We start from the raw sequence: 23,731 nt of genomic DNA on the forward strand, positions 1-23,731 counted from the left end.
TCTTCAAGCTTCCCACGCACTCATCCACAAAGGGCTGTATCCAGTCCCATGCATGCATTGACATTCCTGGAATTAGATGTCTGCAAGTATTTTTATCAAGGAAAAATTTTCTTCGAGAGGTATGGGAAGTCTGATAGGTTTTCATTCAAGCTGTCCCTAGAAGAAGGTTACTGTGGATTTTGCCTAGGTTGCCATGAAAGACCCATAGTTCTCTTTTGTTACTGTCAAACTCCAAATGCCTGTTCAGGCTTTTGCTAAACTGAACTACATTGAACATGGAAGCTAATCAAGATAAAAGACTTAAAAGAGAACATTTTGCTCTTAACAGTTATCAAGAGTGCTTCAATCTTTAGCTAAGTTTCTCCAAAGTCTGATAATCCATCTTCTCAAAAACCTTGAAGACTTTAAGTCCCAATGCTAATATTATGATTGCTAGAAATATCTAAAGCACTAACACATTAATGTACTGAAAACCTGACTTTGTCTGCTTCCTTTGTTTCACTAAAATTGAAGAAGTGACAGTGCTGAGCAGTCCAGACTATTTGAGTTTCTCTCAAATACTATATACTGTATCTCTTCCTATAAAAGTACTGAAAATGATTTCTTGTAGTTCAAGGAAAATAACTGTAGAAAAATGTTGCATTGCTTTTTGTTTTTGTGAGATGCAGTACTGGATGCCCAGGCAACTTCTAGACTAAATGTTTATATTGGACAGACAGCTGCATTTGCTAGCTAAGAGATTTTTCCCAATTCAGTGTTCTTGATTTTCTTTAAATCAGTCAATCAATCATATTTTTCTAACAGTTTTTTCAGCACTGCATATGAATGTGATTATAACCAGTTTTGATTTCATGTTTTTACTTTGGAGGTCAAGACATATTTATGACAGAAGAGCAGAAGAAATACTACAATGCAATGAAAAAGCTGGGATCCAAAAAACCACAAAAACCTATACCAAGACCAGGGGTAAAATTATTTATACACATCAGACCAATAGCTACTTAACAAAGAGTTTTTACTGATATAGAGAGAGCAGAAATATGCCCATGTGAAAATTACCATTACCTGTGTATTAGTCAGCAGAAATGGAAAATAAAAACACGGAAAAAAAATATTTTCCCTGACAACCATTTTATTTATGAATATGCAACTGAGGAGGCTAAACTAAGCCATTGTATTTGAGTATTCAAGACCACTAGTCTTAAGTACCACTAGACCACATTTTTATTAAAGTCTCATAGGCCTTACTGCATGTGTTTTTCTACTTTCTTCTAACAGGAAAAGAAAAAAAATTACAGTTTGTATTGAATGTTTCTTTTTTACTTTCTTCCTCAGAATAAATTCCAAGGCATGGTCTTTGATTTTGTGACACAGCAAGTATTTGACATCAGCATCATGATTCTGATTTGTCTTAACATGGTTACCATGATGGTAGAAACTGATGACCAGAGTAAAGAAATGGAAAATATTTTATACTGGATAAACCTGGTGTTCATTGTCCTTTTCACGGGAGAATGTGTCCTGAAATTAATTTCACTTCGCCATTACTACTTCACTATAGGCTGGAACATTTTTGATTTCGTGGTTGTCATTCTCTCAATAGTAGGTAAGTCTTGTGTACTAAAGTAAAAAGAAGGTGAAATGAGTATGAGTTGAACTTTTACTTTTAAAGAGCTTATATGGTTAGCTTTTGCCTTTGCAAGATTTATCAACTAAGGCATTCAACTTTTTGTTTTATCTCATAATTTAGCTAAACCAGCCATCAAAACTGTTATAATCATTCAACATATATTGCACCTGCAACTATTAACTTCTATAACAGAAACTATTCAAGTGGAATCTACAGAATATCTTTGATTGCTACACAGAACCAACAATTTTAAAACTATTTTTCTAAATTTCTATTTTGATATGGAGATTGAGTGATAATGTGTCTTGGTTTTCTTATTTTCTTTTTTAGGAATGTTTTTAGCTGAGATGATTGAGAAGTACTTCGTGTCCCCCACACTATTCAGAGTCATCCGACTTGCCAGAATCGGTCGAATCCTGCGCCTCATTAAAGGCGCCAAGGGAATCCGCACTCTGCTTTTTGCTTTGATGATGTCTCTTCCTGCTCTGTTCAACATTGGTCTGCTGCTCTTCCTGGTCATGTTCATCTATGCCATATTTGGCATGTCCAACTTTGCCTATGTTAAGAGGGAAGCTGGGATCGATGACATGTTCAACTTTGAAACGTTTGGCAACAGCATGATCTGCCTGTTCCAGATCACCACGTCTGCTGGCTGGGACGGTTTGCTCGCCCCAATCCTGAACAGTGGGGAGCCCGACTGTGACCCTAACAAGGCTCATCCAGGGAGCTCTGTGAAAGGTGACTGTGGCAACCCTTCTGTTGGGATCTTCTTCTTTGTCAGCTACATTATCATCTCCTTTCTGGTAGTGGTGAACATGTACATTGCTGTGATTTTGGAGAACTTTGGTGTTGCTACTGAAGAAAGCGCTGAACCCTTGAGTGAGGACGACTTTGAGATGTTCTATGAGGTTTGGGAGAAATTTGATCCCGATGCAACACAATTCATGGAATTTGAGAAACTGTCTGATTTTGCAGCAGCACTTGAGCCTCCTCTTCATTTACCCAAACCAAACAAAGTGCAGCTCATTGCAATGGATCTGCCCATGGTGAGTGGTGACAGGATTCACTGCCTTGACATCCTGTTTGCTTTCACAAAGCGTGTTCTGGGGGAGAGTGGAGAGATGGATGCCCTCAGAATACAGATGGAAGATCGGTTTATGGCATCCAATCCTTCAAAAGCTTCCTATGAACCAATTACGACTACATTAAAAAGAAAACAGGAGGAAGTATCTGCTGTTATTATCCAGCGTGCTTTCAGACGTCACCTTTTAAAACGAACAGTAAAACAAGCCTCCTTTATCTATAACAAAAACAAAACCGAAGGAGGGGCTGGTCAGGGTATGAAAGATGAAATCCTTATTGACAAGTTAAATGAAAACTCATTTACAGAGAAAACTGATATAACTGCATCAACAGCAGTTTGTCCACCTTCTTATGATCGTGTAATGAGGCCAGTCAAAGAAAAGCATGAAAAGGAAGATAAAGATGGTCAGAAATAAAAATCATATATGTGCAAAATAGTTCATAGCCCGTAAGGATCATGTGTTTGTGTCAACAGGACTCCTGAAGGAGGTCTATGCCAAACTGACAATTTTTACAAATATACTGTACATTAAAGGTCAGTGCCTATTAAAAGACAGTGACCCCTTGTCAGTGACTGTGACTGTGATAAGAGGAAACAACCGTGACAGGAGGTTACTGTTCTCACTACCAGCTGACACTGCTGAAGAGGAGAGAAAAAATGGCTACACAGACTGTAGGGACCAGTTAAAGGGGTGCAAAACCAAGTCTTTGTGTGTTTAGCATAAAACAATATGGTAACTGTATCCACTGTTCGCATTTCAACTGCCACATACTTCATATTTTTACAAAATCTGTGTTGGTGGATTCATCTTGTTTTTATTCATATGTTGTTTATTATATGTGACTATTTTTGTAAATGGGGCTTCTGTTGGGGAAGGGGATTAAGTACACCTTTACAGGTACAAGGGCCAGATGTTCTATTATACAACTAATATACACGACGAAATTATCTGCATGAAGGCATGCTGCACTTATAGATCATGCATGAAAATAACATTAAGTCACAAAGAAAAACAGGTTTTTTAGCACAGTGTTTTCAGAAAGGAATAACAGATTTTGAGGTGCTTAATTAATGTATTCATGTTGTATCATCTCCAAACAAGTCTTGGTATGCCTGTAAAGTCCCCTACAACTCACAAGAATAGTAGAGATGGTTTATTTTTTGCACAAACCATTAAGTTTCAAACAGTGCAAACTTCTTTCTAGGTCCGGAGTCACAGATTTTGTCTTAGTCAAATGTCTTTCTGCATACAAATACTAAATGAATCTGCCTCAGCCCTCCAAATTGATCAAAAGGAGCCCTTTATAAAGTTGTTCTGCTTTATCCTGCAGTATTGTTTAGCCATCTTCAGCTCTCAGTAAGGTTGATGTTGTTGTACACGTTAATGAAAAGCCCTCTGCTATGTAAATAGTAATTTTTAACCTGTGGTGCATGTTTGAGCAAACAGATAATGACTTCAGCACATTTATTGCATCAAATATGTACCACAATAAGTATAGTGTGCAAGCATTCAACAGGTAAAATTACGTATTATCTACCATTATAGATAGTTTGGATGCAATCAATGCATGTTTATATTGCCTATGCTGCTGTTCCTTTGACTGTCCAGGATTCTTGAACATGGAAAGCCATACATCAGAGCTAAGTGAAATAAACTACTCAACAAACCTCATTCCTCCATACCATTAAGCAATATTTTGCAGCTAATTAGGAGCTTATTTGGTTTACATTTCTGAATTTTCAGTGAAAAGCATATAGTGTATATCCAAACTGTACAGACATGTTGAAAATTACTAAACCTGTTGAAAATAATGTTAGGATTTTATAAGCAAATATAAATACTGTAAAAATCATTTTATTTTATTTTTCAGCATTATGTACATAAAACAAGAACTGAATTTTATCTTCAGGTTGATGTCACACCATTTTTGTTACTTTTTGTCCATAACACTTTTTCACTGAAGAACTCCAGAGAACAAGATACAACTAAGTGAATGGATAGCTGTAGGCTCTTATTTTTACAGTATTTGCCAACATGTCAATACTTTCTGCAAAATAAGTTCATAATTTGCTTCTAAAAATCTAAGATTTTTTGCAGTTGGGAAATGGTCTAAAGTTCAAATTGAATGTCTAAGCAGTGCCTGCATTCATAAGTTTTCAGATACAACCTTTCTTTTGCAGAATCCTTAATCTTTACTCATAGTTACTCACAGATTTTCTTTTTTATTCATGCTGCACTAGAACAGCTTAAAATGTTATCTAGGGTCCACAATATTTTTTCACAAAGAGAAAGTAGCAAAATTGTATAATCCAACACATCAGGACATTTTATGTTTCTTACACAGGAAAATTAAATATAGATTACTTTTATTAAAATTATTGACTAACTCTGTATTAGTGAACTGCATGCAGGAAAATGCTACTATTACCCTAACTGATGCTAAAGAACATTATTAATGCGCCAAAATAATAAAGATTACATTTTTTATTGTATGTTCCTTTTCTCTTTATTATCTGACATTAATATAAGAACCACGGAATGAGAGGGTACTGAAAACCTTTACAGCCATACTGATCTTTCACAAGCAAATCCTTAGGACTTGCTTGGCTTGTTAGTCACCAACTAGGAATTTCTACTTCAGTGTATGTTAGATAGTGAGGATTATGATTCTGCATGATCAATGGTTCTGCCCTGAGTGACCTCATGACTTCATGCAGCAGCCCCACGCAGTGGGGTACGACAGCTGTGCTGAGTGTGTCCCATGAGGCTCACAGCATTTACAGAAATGAGAATTGAGCATTCACGAGTATGCAAAGAGAAAATGAGTATTGAAAATAGTACTAGATATATTCCCCAACTTGGATTAAGAACCAGTTCATTCTTGATGGCTACGGTTCACAAACAGGCTAGACAGCATCGTGTACTCAAGTGCATTTCTGAAAAAGGTGAAACAGAGTTGGGATGAATAATCACTGGTCTTTTCCTCAGGAATTTTAAGAATCTGTCTCGAAGCACCATGTTCCTAGAAGCAATCATTTGTAGATACTGAAAGGGAAAAATGCAAATGCTGCTGGAAATTGAGGCTCCTCGTTGTTCTTTACCAATTGCTTCAGTGAATTTCTGAAAATATTCATTTTAATGTTTACATAATTTTATATTGCATTTCCCTACAATTTACAATGAAACACTCAAAGGTGAATACTGAACTTAGTATAAAACCAGTTTATGAGCAATTCAGTCTGTAAGCTTGCTCAGTGGCTAATGCAGAAATAAAATTTCATAGCATCTTCCCTGAAATTCATCAAAAGTCATCTGAGGGAGGGAAATGTTTCTCCTTCAAATTGTTCTTAAATGCATTATGAATAAAAAAAGTCTAAGACTTTGATAGAAAAGCCTAAGTATCAAAATTAAAAGGTAAGTATTTTCAGATTCATATGTAGACAAAATATGTCTTAAAAGTTTACCTTTAAAACTACGTAAAAAACCCTGTTGTTTCTCATGCCACTTTTAGGTTTTAAATGTTACCGAAGCCAAAATGTTGCTTCAGAACAAGTCAAGCATAACTTAAACAGAAAATTCACAGGATTGTCTGGACCAACAAGAAAACCAAATGTGCTTACATGGTGCTTCTTTGTCTCCTTCCTGATGAGGGGATAAGGGTGTGATGGAGGAGTGACAGGCGGGGTGGACTTGCTAGGAAAGCTCACTCTGCGCGCTCTCTGCTGGAAGAGTCGATCAGCTTCTCCTACAGCCTGAGCGCAGGGTGGGTTCTGCCCTTGTACTGGGTGGCGTTCCTGGCGGCTTTCCTGTTGGACGGAAAGCGCACCCGTTCCAAAGGAACGCTGTTTAGCAACTTTTGGTCCTGGTGTCTAGAAATTATGGCTGAGGATGCTTTCACCTCCAGAGTAAAATCTGAATTTTACTGGTCTTTGCACCTCTGTAATTCTCAAGGAGGAACGAATGGGGGAGGAGGGGAAAGCGACCTTTCTGTATCGGATTTTATCCTATTGCTATTTTATTTCTAAGAGAAGTGTCACGTAACTCGGAGTGCTCAGGGTTGAGTCACATTATGACACCTATGGAGGGTGGGCCCCTTAGTCGTATGTTCAGCCCAGAAAAGCAATAAAACAATCAAATTCCCGAAGCTCCCATCCGGCATTCCGGCTGCGACCACTCCCGAGGGACAACCGGCGGCACGGCCCACCCGCCGACAAGGGGCGCAATGGACACATTCCGCCGGCATCCACATGTTTTTCTTCCCGTGCCTCTCCCGCCTCCTTCCCGTCCAGGCCAATGGCAGTGCGCTGCCCTCGCCCTTCCGGAGCCGCCCCCGCTGCCGCTGGGTAGCAACCATGGACGCCGAGGTGCAGCAGGTGGGTGCCGCCCCGCCCCGCCCGGGGGAAGGAGCGGCTGGGAATGAGGGACGGAGCGGGGGCGGCCGGGGGAGCCGGGGCAGGAGGGCGAGCGGCCGGGCTGGGGCTGGGGCTGGGACTGGGGCTGGGGCTGGGGCGGGACCGGGACCGGGACCGGGCGGTCGGCGCGGCGTCCCCGGGGCCGTCCCGGGTGAAGCGATCGCACGAGTGACCCGCGGCCGCTCCCCCCGCAGGCGCTGCTCAATTACTACTGCCAGGAGGGGCGATTCCAGCACGTCCGGGCCGCGGCGGACGAGGCTCTCGGGCGGCTGGGCAGCGACCCCGTGCTGCTCTTCTACCGGGCCTACGGCGCGCTGAGGGCAGGTAATGCGGGATGCGGCCGCCGCCGCCCGAAACGCTGGTCGTCCTCGCCTCACAAAACTCAGTCTTTAGTCAGCTGCACAGGGAAAAGCAACATTGCGGAGCCTGAGTGTTTTCCGTGTAGAGGAAATCACCGGTGTGTCGTGATCTATCACCACTCCTCCCCAGTTAGAATGAAATTGATCACGTAGTACTAAAGGGAAATATACGGAGTATTTTTCTTTTTAATAGCTACGTGAACATGGATCAGGTAAATGGGTTCCCTGAAGGGAATTTAAGCCCTGCCCAAACGCATACAGCATTCGATCACAAAGTCATTCCCGTGTCCCAGCCAATAGCTCTTCCTTCAAAGCAGCTGTATCTCATTCTCTTGTATTGTCTGCCTCCGGGGAGCTGACAGCTAATGCCTATTGGCGAAATCTTTGTGTACATTAAACTCTTCTGAGATGTTTATTTAGCAATATTTGTATTTCAAGGATGTCACAGAATATTAACAAATAACCCAAAGTGGCAGAGGGCTGTGGCAGGGTCTAGGAAGGTGTGCTGATTTTGAGGTAGTGTTTTTTATTTGTGTTACAATCATATAATTTTTGAAGATATTGTCTATCCTATTGATGTTCAAAATATTCACACAAGCAGAACAAAAATCCTGGCTATATAAAGAAACAGGACCAAAAAGAGCTGCTCAATGCCCTGTATGAAGCAAATAATAAGTACGATTTTCATCTTTATGGCGGTTGGCAGAACTAGCACATAACTCCTTTCAAGTTCTCTGCATTGAGATGCTATTTTCTTTCTTGTGTCTGTTTGAAAGACTTGTACAAAGGAGTGAAAGTGGATGTGTGAATAATGAACAAAAGCATGGAATTAATAATGGAGAGGAAAATTTAAGTCAGATTGATGTTTGACGTTGATATTCTTTGTCTTGAAAAATGTTATAGCTTATTCTGCAATTGTTTTCCCTAGGTGATGTCCAAGAGGGTATTCGACAGTTGGAATCCCTTAAAAACAAACCAGACGTGTCACTTTGTACAGTGATGGCTCTGATTTATGCTCATAAAAAGAGCCCTAATCCAGGTATGCTCACTAAAACATGCTGCTTCATGTTTTAAACAGCTCTGTGTCAAGGCCTGAGAGTTGTTGGCTAATTCTGCCTAGTTTAAAAAGGTATACTTCAGCTTTGCATTTGACATAGGATTTGCTACTGAATTGAGGGACACTTACAAGATGGTAAACAAAAAACAAACTACAAAACTCTGAAGAGTAAGAGTGAACGTTAAAATAAAACACACACACACAAGTCTGATTTATCTACCATGATGAAAAAGTCTTTGAAGGAAAAAAAATTGAATCAAGGTTCTTGTGATTCTTGTTCACTCATGTCTGATATTGATACTTTTGAGCAAAACTGCAGTTTAAGAAGTCTTTAAAGCCATGCCATTTCTATCTTTCAAGTTTCCCTGACCATACAAATGGAGAAAAAGAACTTTGTGAACATTGGTATTCCTTTCTCCAATCTAAAAACTGGGACTTCCCATCAGCTGTGTTGATGGGAACCCTCTTCTACCTTTTCTGTCTGTAACTGATAAATATTTTTAATTGGGAGGTATTGCCAGTGTGTTTATCGATCTACAATACAGAAAACAGTGTTTGCTTAGGAAGACCTTGGCTTATGTGCTGCTCTTTTGTGATGTTTTGAGGGGCTATCAATAAGAGCTCTGAATAAAACCCTTTCAGATCGAGATGCTATTCTAGAGTTGGATGCAAAATTGAAGGAGCAGCGTAAAACAGCAGGACAGAAGGCTCTCTACTATGGTGGCTTGTTTTTGTGGCATCTTGGTCGTGAAGACAAAGCCCGGGAATATGTTGATAGAATGATCAAAATTTCTGGTGGTGGTAAAGAGGTAACTGTTTCTTTCCTATGTAAAATATTGATAGGGCCATGTATACTGTGAAGCTTGACTTTAATGCGTTAATGCTATTTGAAGGTTAACTATTTTCTGTTCTAGTACTTTCTTAATTAATGTCATAAATTCATTTAACACAGCTGAGTAAATTCCCATAATAATTTGCTTGTCCGCCAAGTATTTGTTTTTACTTAGTAAATAATAAATAATGGCTTAATAAATGGAAAAAAAATCATTTAATAAATGGAAATAATACCTACTAAAGCCAGTATTGTTACTTGATACTGAGTATCATAATTCCTAGCAAAAAAATAAGCATGATAGTCTCACTAGAGAGAGACAATCTGTTTTGAATCTGAAGACTCAAAAATACCCAGAGGATTGGGGATTTAAATTTTCAGCAGTTGTTAAAGGCTGACTTTGCCTAGGGTTCTACTGATTTTTTTTTTTAAGAAATCTGTTTAACTGTTGTATGTAGCAATGTCTTCTGCATTTATATACAGACATCAAAATTCACTAGAATCTTTAATATCTAAAGTGGTTTATGAAAACTTACAGTGTTATTTTTTTTAAGGAGGTATCAGCTTTAGCTCAAGCAGAGAAACAAAAAATTGGGGAGTTTTCGTAGTCCAACTTCTTTGAGGCAGAGCTGTCAGAACTGAGTGCATAATTGTTCTCTTAGGACACTAGTATTAAACACAAATGTTGCTTGTGAGTTGTCCCAGTGTGTGGTTCATTACGTTGCTCAATTTGTAATTTACAGTTTTATGGTTGATACAGTATTACATGGGTTAGAAATGTGCAACTATTCTAAACATTCATTTGTGACATTATGAATTAAGTGATGGCTTAGCTTTTCAACTAACACTGATTATTAATTACAGTTGGAAGTTATTTTAAATTACTGACTAATTTATACTAATTAAGAAATAATTAATTAATAATGAACAAGTAATTAAGGACACCACAAAGCATTAATATGTTAATTTCTAAAAAGACCAAGGCTAGGTCATTTTGGTGAAATAGCAGTATTTATGACTTTGCTTATTGAACTCATAGTAGTTGGGTTTTGTTCTTAAGAATTTGGCAATGTTGCTTAGCAGTAAATATTTCCAACTGAAGTATTTAATAATATTTGAATTTGGTAATTTATTTTTTTATAGATGAAAAAGTACATTAATATTTAAATATATAAAAAAATAGTTTTCCTTTTTTTTACTTTCATTTATGCTTATCTCTTTTTCTAGTTTGACAATACAGTTATATGTACTTCAGATTTTTTTAGAGGTTGTTCAGGGTGCTTAAACTTGGTGAAATGTGATTTACTTAGTATATACAGTTTGTTTTGATAAGATACTCTGTGTACTCCTTGTATAGAAGTACAATAACTGCCTTTCTTTAAAAAAATGCTCAATTATATGAAGTTCAGACAGTTTCTGTTGCATAACAAAATCATGACTCTGATTGTTAGCAGTTACAAAATATGGCTCTTTCACTAACCTTTGAGTTTCAAATACAAGACTCACTTCTTTAAGTTACAAAAGAGCTAGTGATATTTTATATTTTAAATTTTTGTTTTGATGCCAGTTATAATTTGGTTAAATAATTCAGCAATTCAAAATAGATTTGATTTACTTAAGCTACATTTAGTGTCTGGAACACATAAGAGAAATAAAATTCATAATTACAAGTAAAATTTCTTCAATGAAAAGACAAATTTCACCTTTAAAAGTCCTAATTTTTTTTAATAATACTGGTGAAGATTTTGGAAATGTCAGATTTTTGACCTTCATACACAAGTTGGGTTTTTTTTATCAAAAAGTAGAAGAAAAACCCCAAGTTTCTTACTTTTCTTCAGCACCCATATGTTTCTCTGTGTCTCATATAAGCACAATCTTAAGAAAACATTGCACAGAAAGGTTTGCAGAAGATATTCTGTTTAATGTGATCACTTCTATAAGGTTTTGTTCTGTCTGCTGAGCATGTTAGACTAGTTCAGTACCATCGGTGGTTTTTTTAATCCTTTAAGTAAATACATTATGAAATAATAATAATGGCCAGTCTTCGCGAGCGAAGATCCAGGGAAGGTCTTTACACCTTCCAGCCTGCGCATTGGATTTTTTTAGGTGAGACACAGTGTGCGCGGAACTGAGCCCACCCTTTAATCCTAAGGTTCATCTGCCGGGGCCAAGCGAGCTTGGACGGTGGCAGCGAGGTCCTCAGGACGTAGGTGGGTTGCCTTTAAGGGCTAACGAGCCCCACCTGCCCGGGAGTGGCCCTGACCGGGAATCGAACCCGGGCCTCCGCGGTGACAGCGCCGTGCCCTTAACCACTGGACCACCAGGGGCTCCCAAATACATTATATGTTTAATTTAACACTGGTATGAATTACTAACATTTTAGGTTATGCTGTAGACTGATTATAATTATATATATTCTAAATAATGTACATAGATACTCTTAAATCCTGTTTTATATTTAGGTTACTTCTGCTTATTGTATCTACTATAACTTTTTTACTGCCTATTTAGTGAAGAATTCCAATTTATATTTTGTTTACAGGGGTTAATTTTGAAAGCATGGCTTGATCTCACCTCTGGGAAGGAAACTCATATTAAAAAAGCTGTGAAATACTTTGATGAAGCACTGCAGGAGGGCAATGATGTTTTTGCACTGCTTGGTAAAGTAAGTGTACTTCATGATTTTGACTCTTCCTAAATGTCATATTAGTCTTGTAGAGTGATTAGAAAGATGCTGAGAAGAGTTGCCTATAGTGAGCTTGTCTAAGGTATAGAAATACAGCTTAGATCATAATAGACACATTAGACACCAGTGTAAAAAAGAGAGGTATAGATTAAATACAGTCAGTCTAAATGTCTATTGAAGTTATGACTTTACTATGTACACAAGAAAACCTTTTTATTCTTGCATTTGTATGTACAAAATGAGGTTTCAAATCACCTGAAAATGTAAAAATATGTGTGATTTCTTCCTTTTTGCGTGGGACACCTATGCACATTACAGAATTGCCGTGAGCCATGGCAAAAAAGTAGTAATTAAACACTGTAGTGTGATCTTTTGTGAACATTGTCACCACTCTTTTTTTAGTTGTCATGAGTCTGTTTCAAGTGTTTATTTTGATTATATTGTCTTCAAGGAGTGGTATGAATTGTCTTCTTCACACATTTTTCTGTTTCAGAGCATATTAGTTTCTTTATATCATCAGACATTGTTATTCACTGTCATAATGTTTGTTTTGTATTCTAAAGCTAAATGCAGAAAAACTTGTTCAATGAATATTAAAAGGATAAAGTTCAAGAGAGTATGCACAATGCTATCTAGTCAGGTGTGTGTGTTTGGCTGCATGTGGACCATTGAATTACATTAACAGTATATGTGAAATTTAGTTACTATTTTTCCTTCCCTGCACAGATAATGCAGGGCCAGGAAATTTAGGCAGACAGCTATCTTTCTAGGGCTTAAGAAATTAACTCTTAGAACTACTGTGTTTGCACCGTTTCTGTCTTAAAAAGATGAAATAAAATGGCACATATGAAACATGGTAAGTAAATTTAAAGCATCAAAACAAAACAGGGTTGAAGTCCTGATTTCTGCTTGAATTAATTTAAAACTGTTATGCTTGACTCGAAATAGTTTTGTATTTAGAGCACCCTGTAAATCGCTTTACAGTTTAAAAATTGTTAATTCTGGTAACAACAACAGTTCCCTTCTGAGTGTGGGTTTTTACAGGGTACATACCTCAGGGCTTGAAAAAATGTTTCATTAGTGGGTTGTGTTAAATATCCTAAAATTGTGAGACATTTAATACAAAGTTGTTTGAAAACTACTAAAACAATTTTAGGCTTCAGCTACATGTGTCTTTTTCTTGCTTGCAACTGACTGGTATGTTGTGAATGCTGCAGTTACCTGTTAGAGAGTGCTTACCACACACACACCCCCCAGGCTTTACACATCAGCTTTTGCTATTGGATTCGTGCAGTATGTCTAGCTGGGGTGGATACTGAGGTAAAGCTATTACTTAAGGGAAGATTTCTCTCTCACTAGCTCTTTATCCTGATTTCTGTATGAAAGAATCTTCTCAGCTGTTGTTGAGTGTATAGGTTGTTGATACGGCTTCCCTTCCTTCCATTAGGCACAGTATTTTGAGGTCCGACAGAATTATTCAGGAGCTCTGGAAATTGTGAACCAGATAATTGCAAACTTCCCGAACTTCATTCCCGCTTTCATAAAGAAAATGAAGCTACAACTAGCCTTGCAGGACTGGGAGCAGACAGTTGAAACAGCACACAGGTTGAGTATGAAGTAGCACACCACTAAATTGTTTTCTTATCGTGTTCACACTATACAGATCCTTAGAAACAAAAGTAGATAGGTTTTCATTCATTTTTAATGAATATGAATTAGTTAAATCAGTATTTTAAAAATAAATTTTAAGTAAATTAAGTTTTATTTGAACCCAGCCTTGCAATTCTGTGAGGATACTACATCAATACATGAATCAATTTGGGATGGAAAAGGACCTTTCTTGAGATGGGCATGAAGTAAGAACTGTCCTTTCAGTTGAGAGCCGTGATGTAAAATGACTGCGCATTACAAGTTATCTATTCTTATTTTAGGATAAAATAGATGATTGAGTAAAAGGTTTTTATTTTGGTTTCTTCACATTCACTTTTTATTTGGCTTTAGACTACTACAGAAAGATGCCCTCAATTTAGAAGCCATAAGAATGGAGGCCCTGCATTATCTGTGCAGGGAAGGAAATATAACTGAGGTGAGTCTTCTTATTAGCAGAATGTTGAGCACAACACAGCTTTTGTAGGGACTAGATGCGACATGCACTGTCTTCTTTAGGTCTTCTCCTCATATACTTTTGTCTGGTCCTGTGCTTCTTATCTGCAGAAGGAGTATATTCACCTATTCTGACTTGAATGGCTGCTCTAGCTTATCCTTGGGGTGTTTTCTGGATGCCAAGGAAAAGAAAATTTTTAACCTCATCTTTCCAGAAAATGGGTATCAAGCCAAACAGAAGTCTCCACTAGACAGTTAATTGATTCATGTTGTTTTGAATCAAAGCAAGCTTTTTTTTGTTTAAATACTCTTTTGATAAGTTCATAAGTTATTGTAAGTCTTCCATTATTTTTATGTATTTTATTAATTGAAATAAGGGAAATAATGAGATCTTCTAGTGATAGAATTTTGTAAGCAGGTCATGGTTAGTTATCAACAGTCTGTGATGTTAGACTGTGTGCCCTGTGTTTTGTTCACCATTTTTTGACAATTACTGTTTGTTTTTTTCAGCTCTAAGAATTCTACAGAACTTCCTTCTACTCACAAGATCCTTTTGTTTTTTTGCACAGGGCCATAGGCATGTATTTTGTACATATGGTGCTTGTGCCATTTTTCTGTAAATTTTAAAATACTTGATCTAAATTGTCGCTAAAAATACATTCAATATGTTTTCTTGTTATGCAAAAGATACTGGTATAATTTACATGGAGATTTAGCAAAAAATGTGTTTTCAGTGTGTTGTAGGAGTTTTCAAGTTCTAGAAGAAATAGTATTTTAGGTTATTTAACACATTTTCAGTTATTTAAAGAACCCTGTCATTTGTCTATTTATAATCAAATTTTACTTATGCAGTTATGGGAAATGTGGAGAAACAGTAAGAATTGCCAACTCCAGTGAATCTGTCCAAGAAAGAAACTTGCTGGACATAGTAGAGTGTAAGCTAAAGATTCTGGGGTAAAATGTCACATGTGACCAAGAGCCACATCTAGGGAAAAAATTTGAAGGCCTGATTAGATTTAAATATGTTTCAGGTGCCTGCATCTAAAATCATATTAAAAAATTCTGTGTACCTTATTATTGTAAGCCCAGAAAATCACCTTAGGTGTTTTGAGAAACCGATGCTAAAAGTCTGAGCACCTGGAATTGCTTTGTTTTTGAGCATGTGTGTCCATATCACAGCAAAGCCCAGACGGGATTGCCTGGTCAGATTTCTCAGACTGTCTTCCTTTATGGGACTTGTTTTGTATCAGACTTAAGTCTTTCACTTTTTGTAGAGCATGGCTAGAGGACACATGATCTGATTTATTGTTACTTTACTACTCCAGAGTATTTTCTTAGGAATTCTAAAGTCTTAACTCCTAGTCCTGAAAACCTCTGAATTTAAATTTTAATATATTATTCCCTAGTAAAAATGTGGCTAGTTTTTAGTGAAAACTGTTCAATTGTCCTAATCTGTTAATTCTTTCTGTTACTTATTTATATTTCCTTTCTCTCCAAGGCTTCAGCAAGACTGGGAGACCTAATTAAAGCACTGGATAGGTTAGAACCACATAATTCTCAGCTCTTCTGTAAAATGGCTTTAGCTTTCAGTAGAACAGTGAGTATGCTGGTTTTGTTTTTCCCTAAGCAGCATGCAACTATCTATATATCCTGGGTTTTGTTTTATTTTCTGGTAGGCAGATGTTAAATGTCTACTAAAAAGTAGAAGATTGCAGACAAATGAAATAGATTAACTCATGTAGCCTTTGGTAACCACATTCAGTATGAATTACAATACTGAAGCCATCTCATTCCAAAAATGGTTTTACTGCCTGCTTTTAAATTGGAAACAGGTTTGCAATGAAAATATTCAGATGTCTACCAATGATGTTCTTTATGTAGGAAAGTGACAATGTTAATCACATAGCCTTGAAATTGAAGGTTTCTTTAGTCTCTCTGTTTATCAGAAATGCTGTTAAGGAAGCATTCAAAGCAACTATCAACTATTCTTTATTGGATAGCATTGTGTATTTGTGTTTGAATCCATCCACCACTTTAATGTCACTGTTTTCATAGAATTACTACAGATTATATTATTTTTGTATGAGATGATGTTGTCTCGACTGCTACAGTATTTCAGTGTTTTTCTAATTGAATCTGAAAACTAAGAAAAGCTTAAGATTTAAAGATTGTTTTTACCATTAGTGTGGCCGGAACCAGCTCATCCTTCAACATACAAAAACCTTAGTCGAAAGAGCGTTTGATTTGGAATCTAACAATGCAGAATTTGCTACTGAACTTGGCTACCAAATGATTTTACAAGAGAAAGTGAAGGAAGCTTTAAAATGGTACAAGACCGCTATGACACTTGATGAAACAAGTGTTTCTGCACTAACTGGTAAGGTCTTACACTTTGTTTTACTGACAATGCTTTTTTGATCAAGTTTTCCTACTGCTGCTGCTAGGAAAATCCAGAACTATTGGAACAGGAGCGCTGGGCTGTACTTTCAGATTCATGTTGTGCTGTCTTCCCTGTAGAAACAGTTTCTCCTCACTGTATCTGTCTTTTGGTCTTCCTTTTTGAAAAGTGAAGCTTTTCTGACAGAACTCTCAAAGTAGTGTTAGGAACAGACATGTGTCTGCATTTTATTTATTTATTTTATTTCTGTAGCGCCTAGAAACTAGAGAAATCTTAGGCACTACAAAAATTAAAAAATCAAGGGCAGTTGATAGAACAGGCTGTCCATAACTACATTCATAGATGTCCAAATTAGATTGGAAAACATATAGTCAAAGCATCATACTTTGGATGCATGTTACATGAAAAAAAAACAAACCACTTTGTAAAAAGTCCCATTGCTGTCAAGAAAATGGAAAGCAAAATATGTCATATTTACTTGGCAGGTTTTCCCCTATATGACTATACCATTGCCTTAAACAGTATGAAAAATTTAGATGGTAGGAGTGATTTGTGTATGTGGTTGGAGGTGTGTCTGTTTTCCTTCTTGTACTTGTTCTGAATGTAGAAGCTAAACTTTATGGTGCTTCTGCTTAGTCTAGGACCAGTTGAACATCTGCTGTTTCAAACTGCTTTATAGTGTTTCCTGTATTAATGTATCAATCATGTATCATCTCCCCTAGGTTTTTCTAGGTATGTAAAATTTGCATTACCTTAAGTCTTGATCCATTCTTTCTTCTCATGTTACCACTTTATGAAGAGGTTGAGGAGAGGAAAAGTTAATTCTGGCAGACAAAGCATGTGCTTGACTAGGAAGATGAATTGGCAATAAAGTCTTTAAATATGTTACAGGAATTATCCGTTGTCAGCTAATACAAGGACAATTAGAAGACGCAGAGCAGCAGTTGGAGTTCCTTAATGAAATTCAACAGTCCATTGGGAAATCTGGGGTAGGAGACATCTTTCTTCATTAAAATACTTTGATTACAATCTCAACTGTGGTCTACTAGCTATTACATGTTCTATATTTCAGTCACTCGGGCAGAGCATTTTTAATTTAAACTATTAAATCTAAGTTTCAGTTTTTCTCCATAAGTAATGTGTTCCCTAACTTTGCAACACGAGTCTGTTTGCTTGCAGAGCGAAACCATCATTGCTTTCCAGCAGTGCTTTACCTCTGAAGATAAGTTTGAAATGTCAGGGAGGTGGAGATATTGATTATTTTCAGTATTTCGTGCTCAGACAAATTTAGAGCTTCTTGCACAAATTAAAGGAATGAATTGATATCATAATCATCAGTGCCCTTTACAGTGAACATACTTAAATGTCTTACAGTATTCCAAAATTTAAAGAAGAAATGGCTAACATTAATAATTATTTAGTATTTTATGAGTAACAGATGAATGCGTTTGGAATATGGAGAATGTTTGGGGATTTTCCTGTTGTTTTTTTTTCTGTAGGAATTATCTTTCTTGCGTGCAGTCCTTGCTATGAAAAAACATAAGAGACAAGAAGAAGTTATTGCCTTATTGAATGATGTTCTGGATACTCACTTTTCATCTTTGCATGGATTTCCTCTTGGTGTGGAATATTTTGAAAAACTAAACCCTGATTTCTTGCTGGAAATTATGAGAGAATACCTTAACTTTTGCCCAGCACAGGTAAGCAGCTGTAGATCACATCTGTCTGAAAATGGGAATTGCTTCATTTTGAGACCAGTTAATCATGGGAATTGCTTCATTTTGAGACCAGTTAATCAGGAAGCAAAAATACAGGAAATTTTCCCTCTTAAATTATAAATTTATTTAAAGTAAGAGTTTGTTTTAAGATCAAAGTAATGATAAAAATACATCTCTTGTGATGTGAGCAAGTTTCAGTAATGATAGCTGAGGAAACTTGGGGTATTTATTTAATGCACTCTGTGTGTCTAGTTATGCTTTCTTAGTATCTCTTTTGAAACTCTAACAACACAGTGAATAGAGCTATCTCATTGTGAAACTGCGGTGTTCACACTGACCACCCTATTCATGAAATATTTTTGTCAGCTTAGGATATTTTTTCAGTATACATATGTTCTTTCTTCATTTCATTTCATTTTGTGTGTTGGTAAAAATCAGTGGAATATTGCCTTTATGTATTACTTAGGTGGTTAATTTTCTGTGACTGACTTTGTGTGTGCTAGTTTTGGCAACGAAGGCATGTAGAACTTAATAAATTGAATGGGGACCTGACATCTTTAAAGCAGAAACACTGCTTTAAATTAAAGCAGAAATTTAAAATTTAAAATTTCTTTAAGTAGTGTCTTCCTTAAATGTATTATTCTTCTGAAATAACTGGGAGCTGACTTTTGTCATTCTGTCATTACTGGATTTCTAGCCTAATTATAGAACCTTTCCATAAGAGTTTTAAAATCTTAACAGGCAAACAAGTAGCTTTCTATTGTTATCATCTGTCCCACCATCTGTAATAAAATTATGATATTTGAAAGTCTAAAACATCAGTATGATATTTGTTTTTTTTTACTCCTAGCCTGCAAGTCCTGGGCAGTCTCCTTCACCACTTCTCAAGCACTGTGCTTCTGTTCTTGAAACTGTTGTGAAAACTGTGCCTGGTCTTCAACAAGCTGTCTTTTTAATTGCAAAAGTGAAGTACTTGTCAGGTAATAGTTATATGAATGGTTAGTTATCCACCTCTTTATTTTATTAAAGATTAAAAAATAATTTCACTCTTTTAAATCATAATGAATATTTTTCCTTCACTTCAGAACACTGTGTTAGAGCTAAGGGGAGAATATTTGCACTTGCCTTTTTTTGTAATTTATGAGGGTATCTTAATTGTACAGACATATAAATATAGTATTTTTTTATCTATTTCTTCCAAAAAAGTTCACTTATTGAATGATTTACAGATGGAACAATGGGAGAATATCATTCCTTTGACCTGTTTTTGATTTCATGTCATAGCCACATAATACTTTGTATATGAATTTAATCACTAAGTGGTGACATTTATTTAAAAAAATTGGTAAATAATACATGTTTTGTATTTAACCTTTGCATTTCATATCAACTGTTTTTTGCTTTTCCTTTTTTACCTTCCTAGGGGATATTGAAGCAGCCTTTAGTAATCTACGTTACTGTCTGGAAAGGAATCCTTCTTATGCAGATGCACACTTACTGATGGCCCAGGTGTATTTGGCTCAAAACGATACTAAACTATGCTCTCAGTCCTTGGAACTTTGTCTAAGCTACAATTTTGAGGTGAGTTGAACAAAAGAATGAAATAATTTTGTTCAGTCGGTCACCTGAAGTTGTATGGTTTTGGATCTAATAATTTTCAACTGAACTTTTTACGACTTCCACTACAAATTCAGTATCTAAATGTTTATATGAACATGGTTATCTGAATATTTATCAAACAAATTACCATAAGAACGAAACTAATACCATGTTACAACATGCTGAAATTGCTTTGAAATACAAAAGAAAGAAATGGCAGCTTTTCCTCAAATCCTTACTTAAATATTAAAAACATATCAACAGATTTTGTAATTTCAGACTAACCTTGAAACAGTCTTTAGAAGCCAACACAGAAGAACTTGAAGAGCGATCCAGTGTTGTTTCCTGACTTTTTGCACAGATGTACAATCGCTAATGAAAATATGCACAGATACATGAGGGGATCAGAAGGGCTCTGTAGTTACCTCTTGACAATTCCTGATGCTTAACCCTCTAAGTGTTAAAAGTAGCCATGTGCTGTACTGCCTTCCATTAATGTCTCATCTTTGTGCATTTTTTCTGTCCCTTCAGGAGCAAATATTGTAAATTGAGCACTCTATTAAAAAACATTCACTGTTTTGCAGCGGTCCTCACCAGTTTTATTTTATTTATAATGCGTTGTAGTATGGGATTTTTGATTTGTTGACATCAGTAGAACACAGAGTTAGAAACACTGTACACACCACCCATTAGGTCAGAGTTGTGCCACGTTTCTTGAGACTCCTTAGCTGAAAAGAGACAAACTGCCATTTCTTTGCAAGTATATTCCTGTCTTAGTTTCTTCCTCCAAGTGATACAAGAAAGCTGAAGACTAACACCTAACTGGGAGACACTGAGGTGCTTGCCCCTTCATACACAGTTATATTTCCCTTACAGACACTTCTTTTCATGTGAAGTGTGGTTTATGAAGGTGGAGAAATGGCAGGCAGGACTTGTACCAAAGAACGAATGTATAATTCTTTTAATTAATAGCCTGATAAACAGCAATGTGGGAGATACTTGGAATCCCTTAAAATTCAGTCTAGTTTGAAGTAAAGCTGCAATGAATGTTTTTCTATCCCGAAGTCTCATCTCATCATGTAATAGTTTTTCTTTTCTAATTAAAGACTTACTCAATTGCTACTTTGCATACTCTGAACATTCTTATATTTTCAAAAGTAAATTATTGAAATTATATGTATTTGGAGGAAAAAAAAGGAACAAAGGCCATTCTTTAAAAAGACGTCTTGCAAGGGGTTTTAATACTATACATAAAGTAAAATTTGGAAACTATCTTATATTTTTTGTAGGTGAGAGAACATCCCATTTATCACTTAATTAAGGCCCAAACGCAGAAGAAGATGGGAGAATTGTCAGAAGCTATTAAAACCTTACAGATGGCAAAGAACTTGCCTGGAATGAGAAAAACTACTGCTTCCTCGAAAACAAAAGGAAAAAGTATTGAAATTGATGCAAGTGATCGTGTGTCTGTATTCCTGGAGTTGGTAGAAGCTCATCGTTTGAATGGAGAACCGGTAAGATGGCAAACTTGTTGAGTTGTAAAACACACCTGAAAGCAGCTTCCTCTTGCCATTGACAGAAGAGTCTGTTCTCATTAGTTCAGACTAGAAATCCATCACCAAGAGGACTTACTTAGTAAAATTTCTAGCACATGAATATCTGACTAAAGAACTTGTACCTTAAATTGTACAGAGGAAAAAAACCCACCTGCTTCCAGGTGCTTAATTTTAAGCCTACAAAAACCCTTTAATTTTATACTGTTGATGTTCATTTGCTGGGTTGTAGATTTCCTGTTTTGTGATCAGAATGCTATTGGCAATATTTTTTAATCATATCCTTATCTTCGTGTCGCAGCGTTCTTACTACCAGCAATATCTGCATAAACGGTGGGACACACATATAAGAGTATAAAAATATGAGTATAAAAATATAAGATATAAAAATATAAGAGTATAAAAATATAAGAGGAGCCATACAGCCATGTAGTTTGGAGGTCATCCAAATAATGGGAAATAAATAACAGGAAATAAATTAATTCTATTTTTTTTTATTGTTTGCAGCATGAAGCTGCTATAGTACTCCAAGACGCCATTAATGAGTTTTCTGGAACTCCTGAGGAGCTAAGAGTTGTGATTGCAAATGCAGATCTGGCAATTGCTCAAGGAGATGTTGAACATGCCTTGACTATGCTCCGAAATATTACACCTGAACAGCCTTACTTTGTACAAGCTAAAGAAAAAATGGCAGATATTTATCTTCAATACAGGAAAAATAAGAAGTTATATGCTGCCTGCTACAGGTAAAAGTTTGTGGTGTGCATATATAGTTTCCTAGGTGTTTAATGATAGCATGGTGAGCTAATTTTTATTCTCTACTACAATAAATCAGAATTATTTAGTGACATGAATTCATTTGAGTAAGTTTGGTAACATTTAAAAGCGTTAATTGAATTCTTTCTTTGAAAAGATGTTTCAGATTTTTTTTGCTTTGTTTTTGGAAATAAAAACTAAAATCTACAGAGGATAAAATTGTTATGCCCTTCTGTTGTTTAGATATGAGTACTGACATGTTAAATATTGAGCAAGGTTTTGTCTTCTGTTTCCAGTGATCTAGTAGAAAAACTGCCAAGTGCTCATACTTTTCTTCTTCTTGGTGATGCATACATGAATATTCAAGAGGTAAGTGCTTGCAAGAGATGAATGAAGTTTGAGTGTTCCTTGACTTTGTCTGATTGAAGCAGTGTGGTGTGCTGACTGGACTGGTAATTGGCAAACAAACTGCTTTAGGATGTAAACCAGACAAATGATTGGCTACAATGTAACTGTTTAAATTCAAACAAAAACTACTAAAAACACATTTCTTCTAGAAACTGACCAGGTGAAAGTCAAGGAGGGAATTTTATCCAGAAGAACACTGACTTAACAATTATCTAGAGTGAGAGCTAAATTAAAATCAGAAAGGAGCTGAAGATGTAATAGAAGTATTCTGAAGTTTAGAATAATTCTAGGTAAAAGTTTTCACATTGATGGTTTTTATTTAAAAGTCTGAAATTATATAGTTCCTATACATTTTTTTACATCCTTTCCTTTCTTGGTGAACTGGAAATGTTCCTTGGTATTTGTAGAAGACCATGTAGTCAAGTAGACACAGCAATTTGAAGGATACAGGTGTAAATTCATATGTTAAAAGAATAGATTGAGTTAGGACAAGCAACTGATAATTTAGATTACTAATTTGGGGATCTATAAGTGATTAGTGATTGTTTATTTATTAGTGTTTGTTTATAATTTTCTCCTTAATGAAGAATTATCACACAAGGTAGAATTTGTTTGATCAGCTATAACATGGTTAGAGGAGAGAAATGGATGATCATCCAAGAGTAATACATTTGTCTCTTTGTTAACTAGTGACAAATAGTAGTAATAAAATTTCAGTGGAAAAGGAGTTAGGTTAATTCAAGCTCATTTGTTTGCTAAGTTCTCTCAGTATTTTTTTTTAGCATGGAAATGTTAATTTACATGGGCTTTATACTTACTGCAATTTTCCAGTGACCATTCTTCTCTCAGAAGTGTTGTACCTTATAAAACAGTACTATTTGGAAGTCACTCCTGGAGTTCTTACCAGATTTTGTTTTCTTCAAATGCTGCTTATCTTAATCCTTGATTTACGTGTGTTTATATTTTACTGTTGAAGCCTGATGAAGCCATAGAAGTGTATGAGCAGGCCTTGAAGAAAAATCCAAAAGATCCATCTCTAGCAAGTAAAATTGGAAAAGCCCTGATCAAAACACATAAATACTCAAAGGTATTCTATAAGTACTGTATTAGGTTAGTTGGGTGCTGTGTACATTAT

The 23,731-nt window shown here is 36.2% G+C and overlaps 2 protein-coding genes across 9 annotated transcripts in view; both read left to right on the forward strand.

The window, feature by feature from the left end:
- The window catches only part of LOC126653003 (sodium channel protein type 1 subunit alpha), a 168,826-nt gene extending 163,619 nt beyond the window's left edge, over positions 1 to 5,207 (forward strand). For all 8 annotated transcript variants that reach the window (XM_050340352.1, XM_050340358.1, XM_050340354.1 and 5 more), the window contains 3 exons: positions 862 to 966; positions 1,336 to 1,606; positions 1,961 to 5,207. In XM_050340352.1, the coding sequence (XP_050196309.1) occupies positions 862 to 966; positions 1,336 to 1,606; positions 1,961 to 3,129 (1,545 nt within the window). In that variant the 3' untranslated portion in view covers positions 3,130 to 5,207. The remainder of the gene's footprint in view (positions 1 to 861; positions 967 to 1,335; positions 1,607 to 1,960) is intronic.
- Positions 5,208 to 7,008: 1,801 nt separating this feature from the next.
- The window catches only part of TTC21B (tetratricopeptide repeat domain 21B), a 33,726-nt gene continuing 17,003 nt past the window's right edge, over positions 7,009 to 23,731 (forward strand). Inside the window, 18 exon segments of the mRNA XM_050339958.1 lie at positions 7,009 to 7,045; positions 7,048 to 7,088; positions 7,322 to 7,451; positions 8,415 to 8,525; positions 9,186 to 9,352; positions 11,918 to 12,040; positions 13,509 to 13,666; positions 14,063 to 14,147; positions 15,663 to 15,761; positions 16,349 to 16,541; positions 17,454 to 17,551; positions 18,062 to 18,262; positions 19,131 to 19,260; positions 19,704 to 19,861; positions 21,169 to 21,393; positions 21,940 to 22,178; positions 22,485 to 22,557; positions 23,573 to 23,683. Coding sequence (XP_050195915.1) covers positions 7,009 to 7,045; positions 7,048 to 7,088; positions 7,322 to 7,451; positions 8,415 to 8,525; positions 9,186 to 9,352; positions 11,918 to 12,040; positions 13,509 to 13,666; positions 14,063 to 14,147; positions 15,663 to 15,761; positions 16,349 to 16,541; positions 17,454 to 17,551; positions 18,062 to 18,262; positions 19,131 to 19,260; positions 19,704 to 19,861; positions 21,169 to 21,393; positions 21,940 to 22,178; positions 22,485 to 22,557; positions 23,573 to 23,683 — 2,379 coding nt within the window.

Source organism: Myiozetetes cayanensis, unplaced genomic scaffold, assembly GCF_022539395.1.
Source record: "Myiozetetes cayanensis isolate MyiCay16 unplaced genomic scaffold, myiCay2020 scf9, whole genome shotgun sequence".
Classification (NCBI taxonomy): domain Eukaryota; kingdom Metazoa; phylum Chordata; class Aves; order Passeriformes; family Tyrannidae; genus Myiozetetes; species Myiozetetes cayanensis.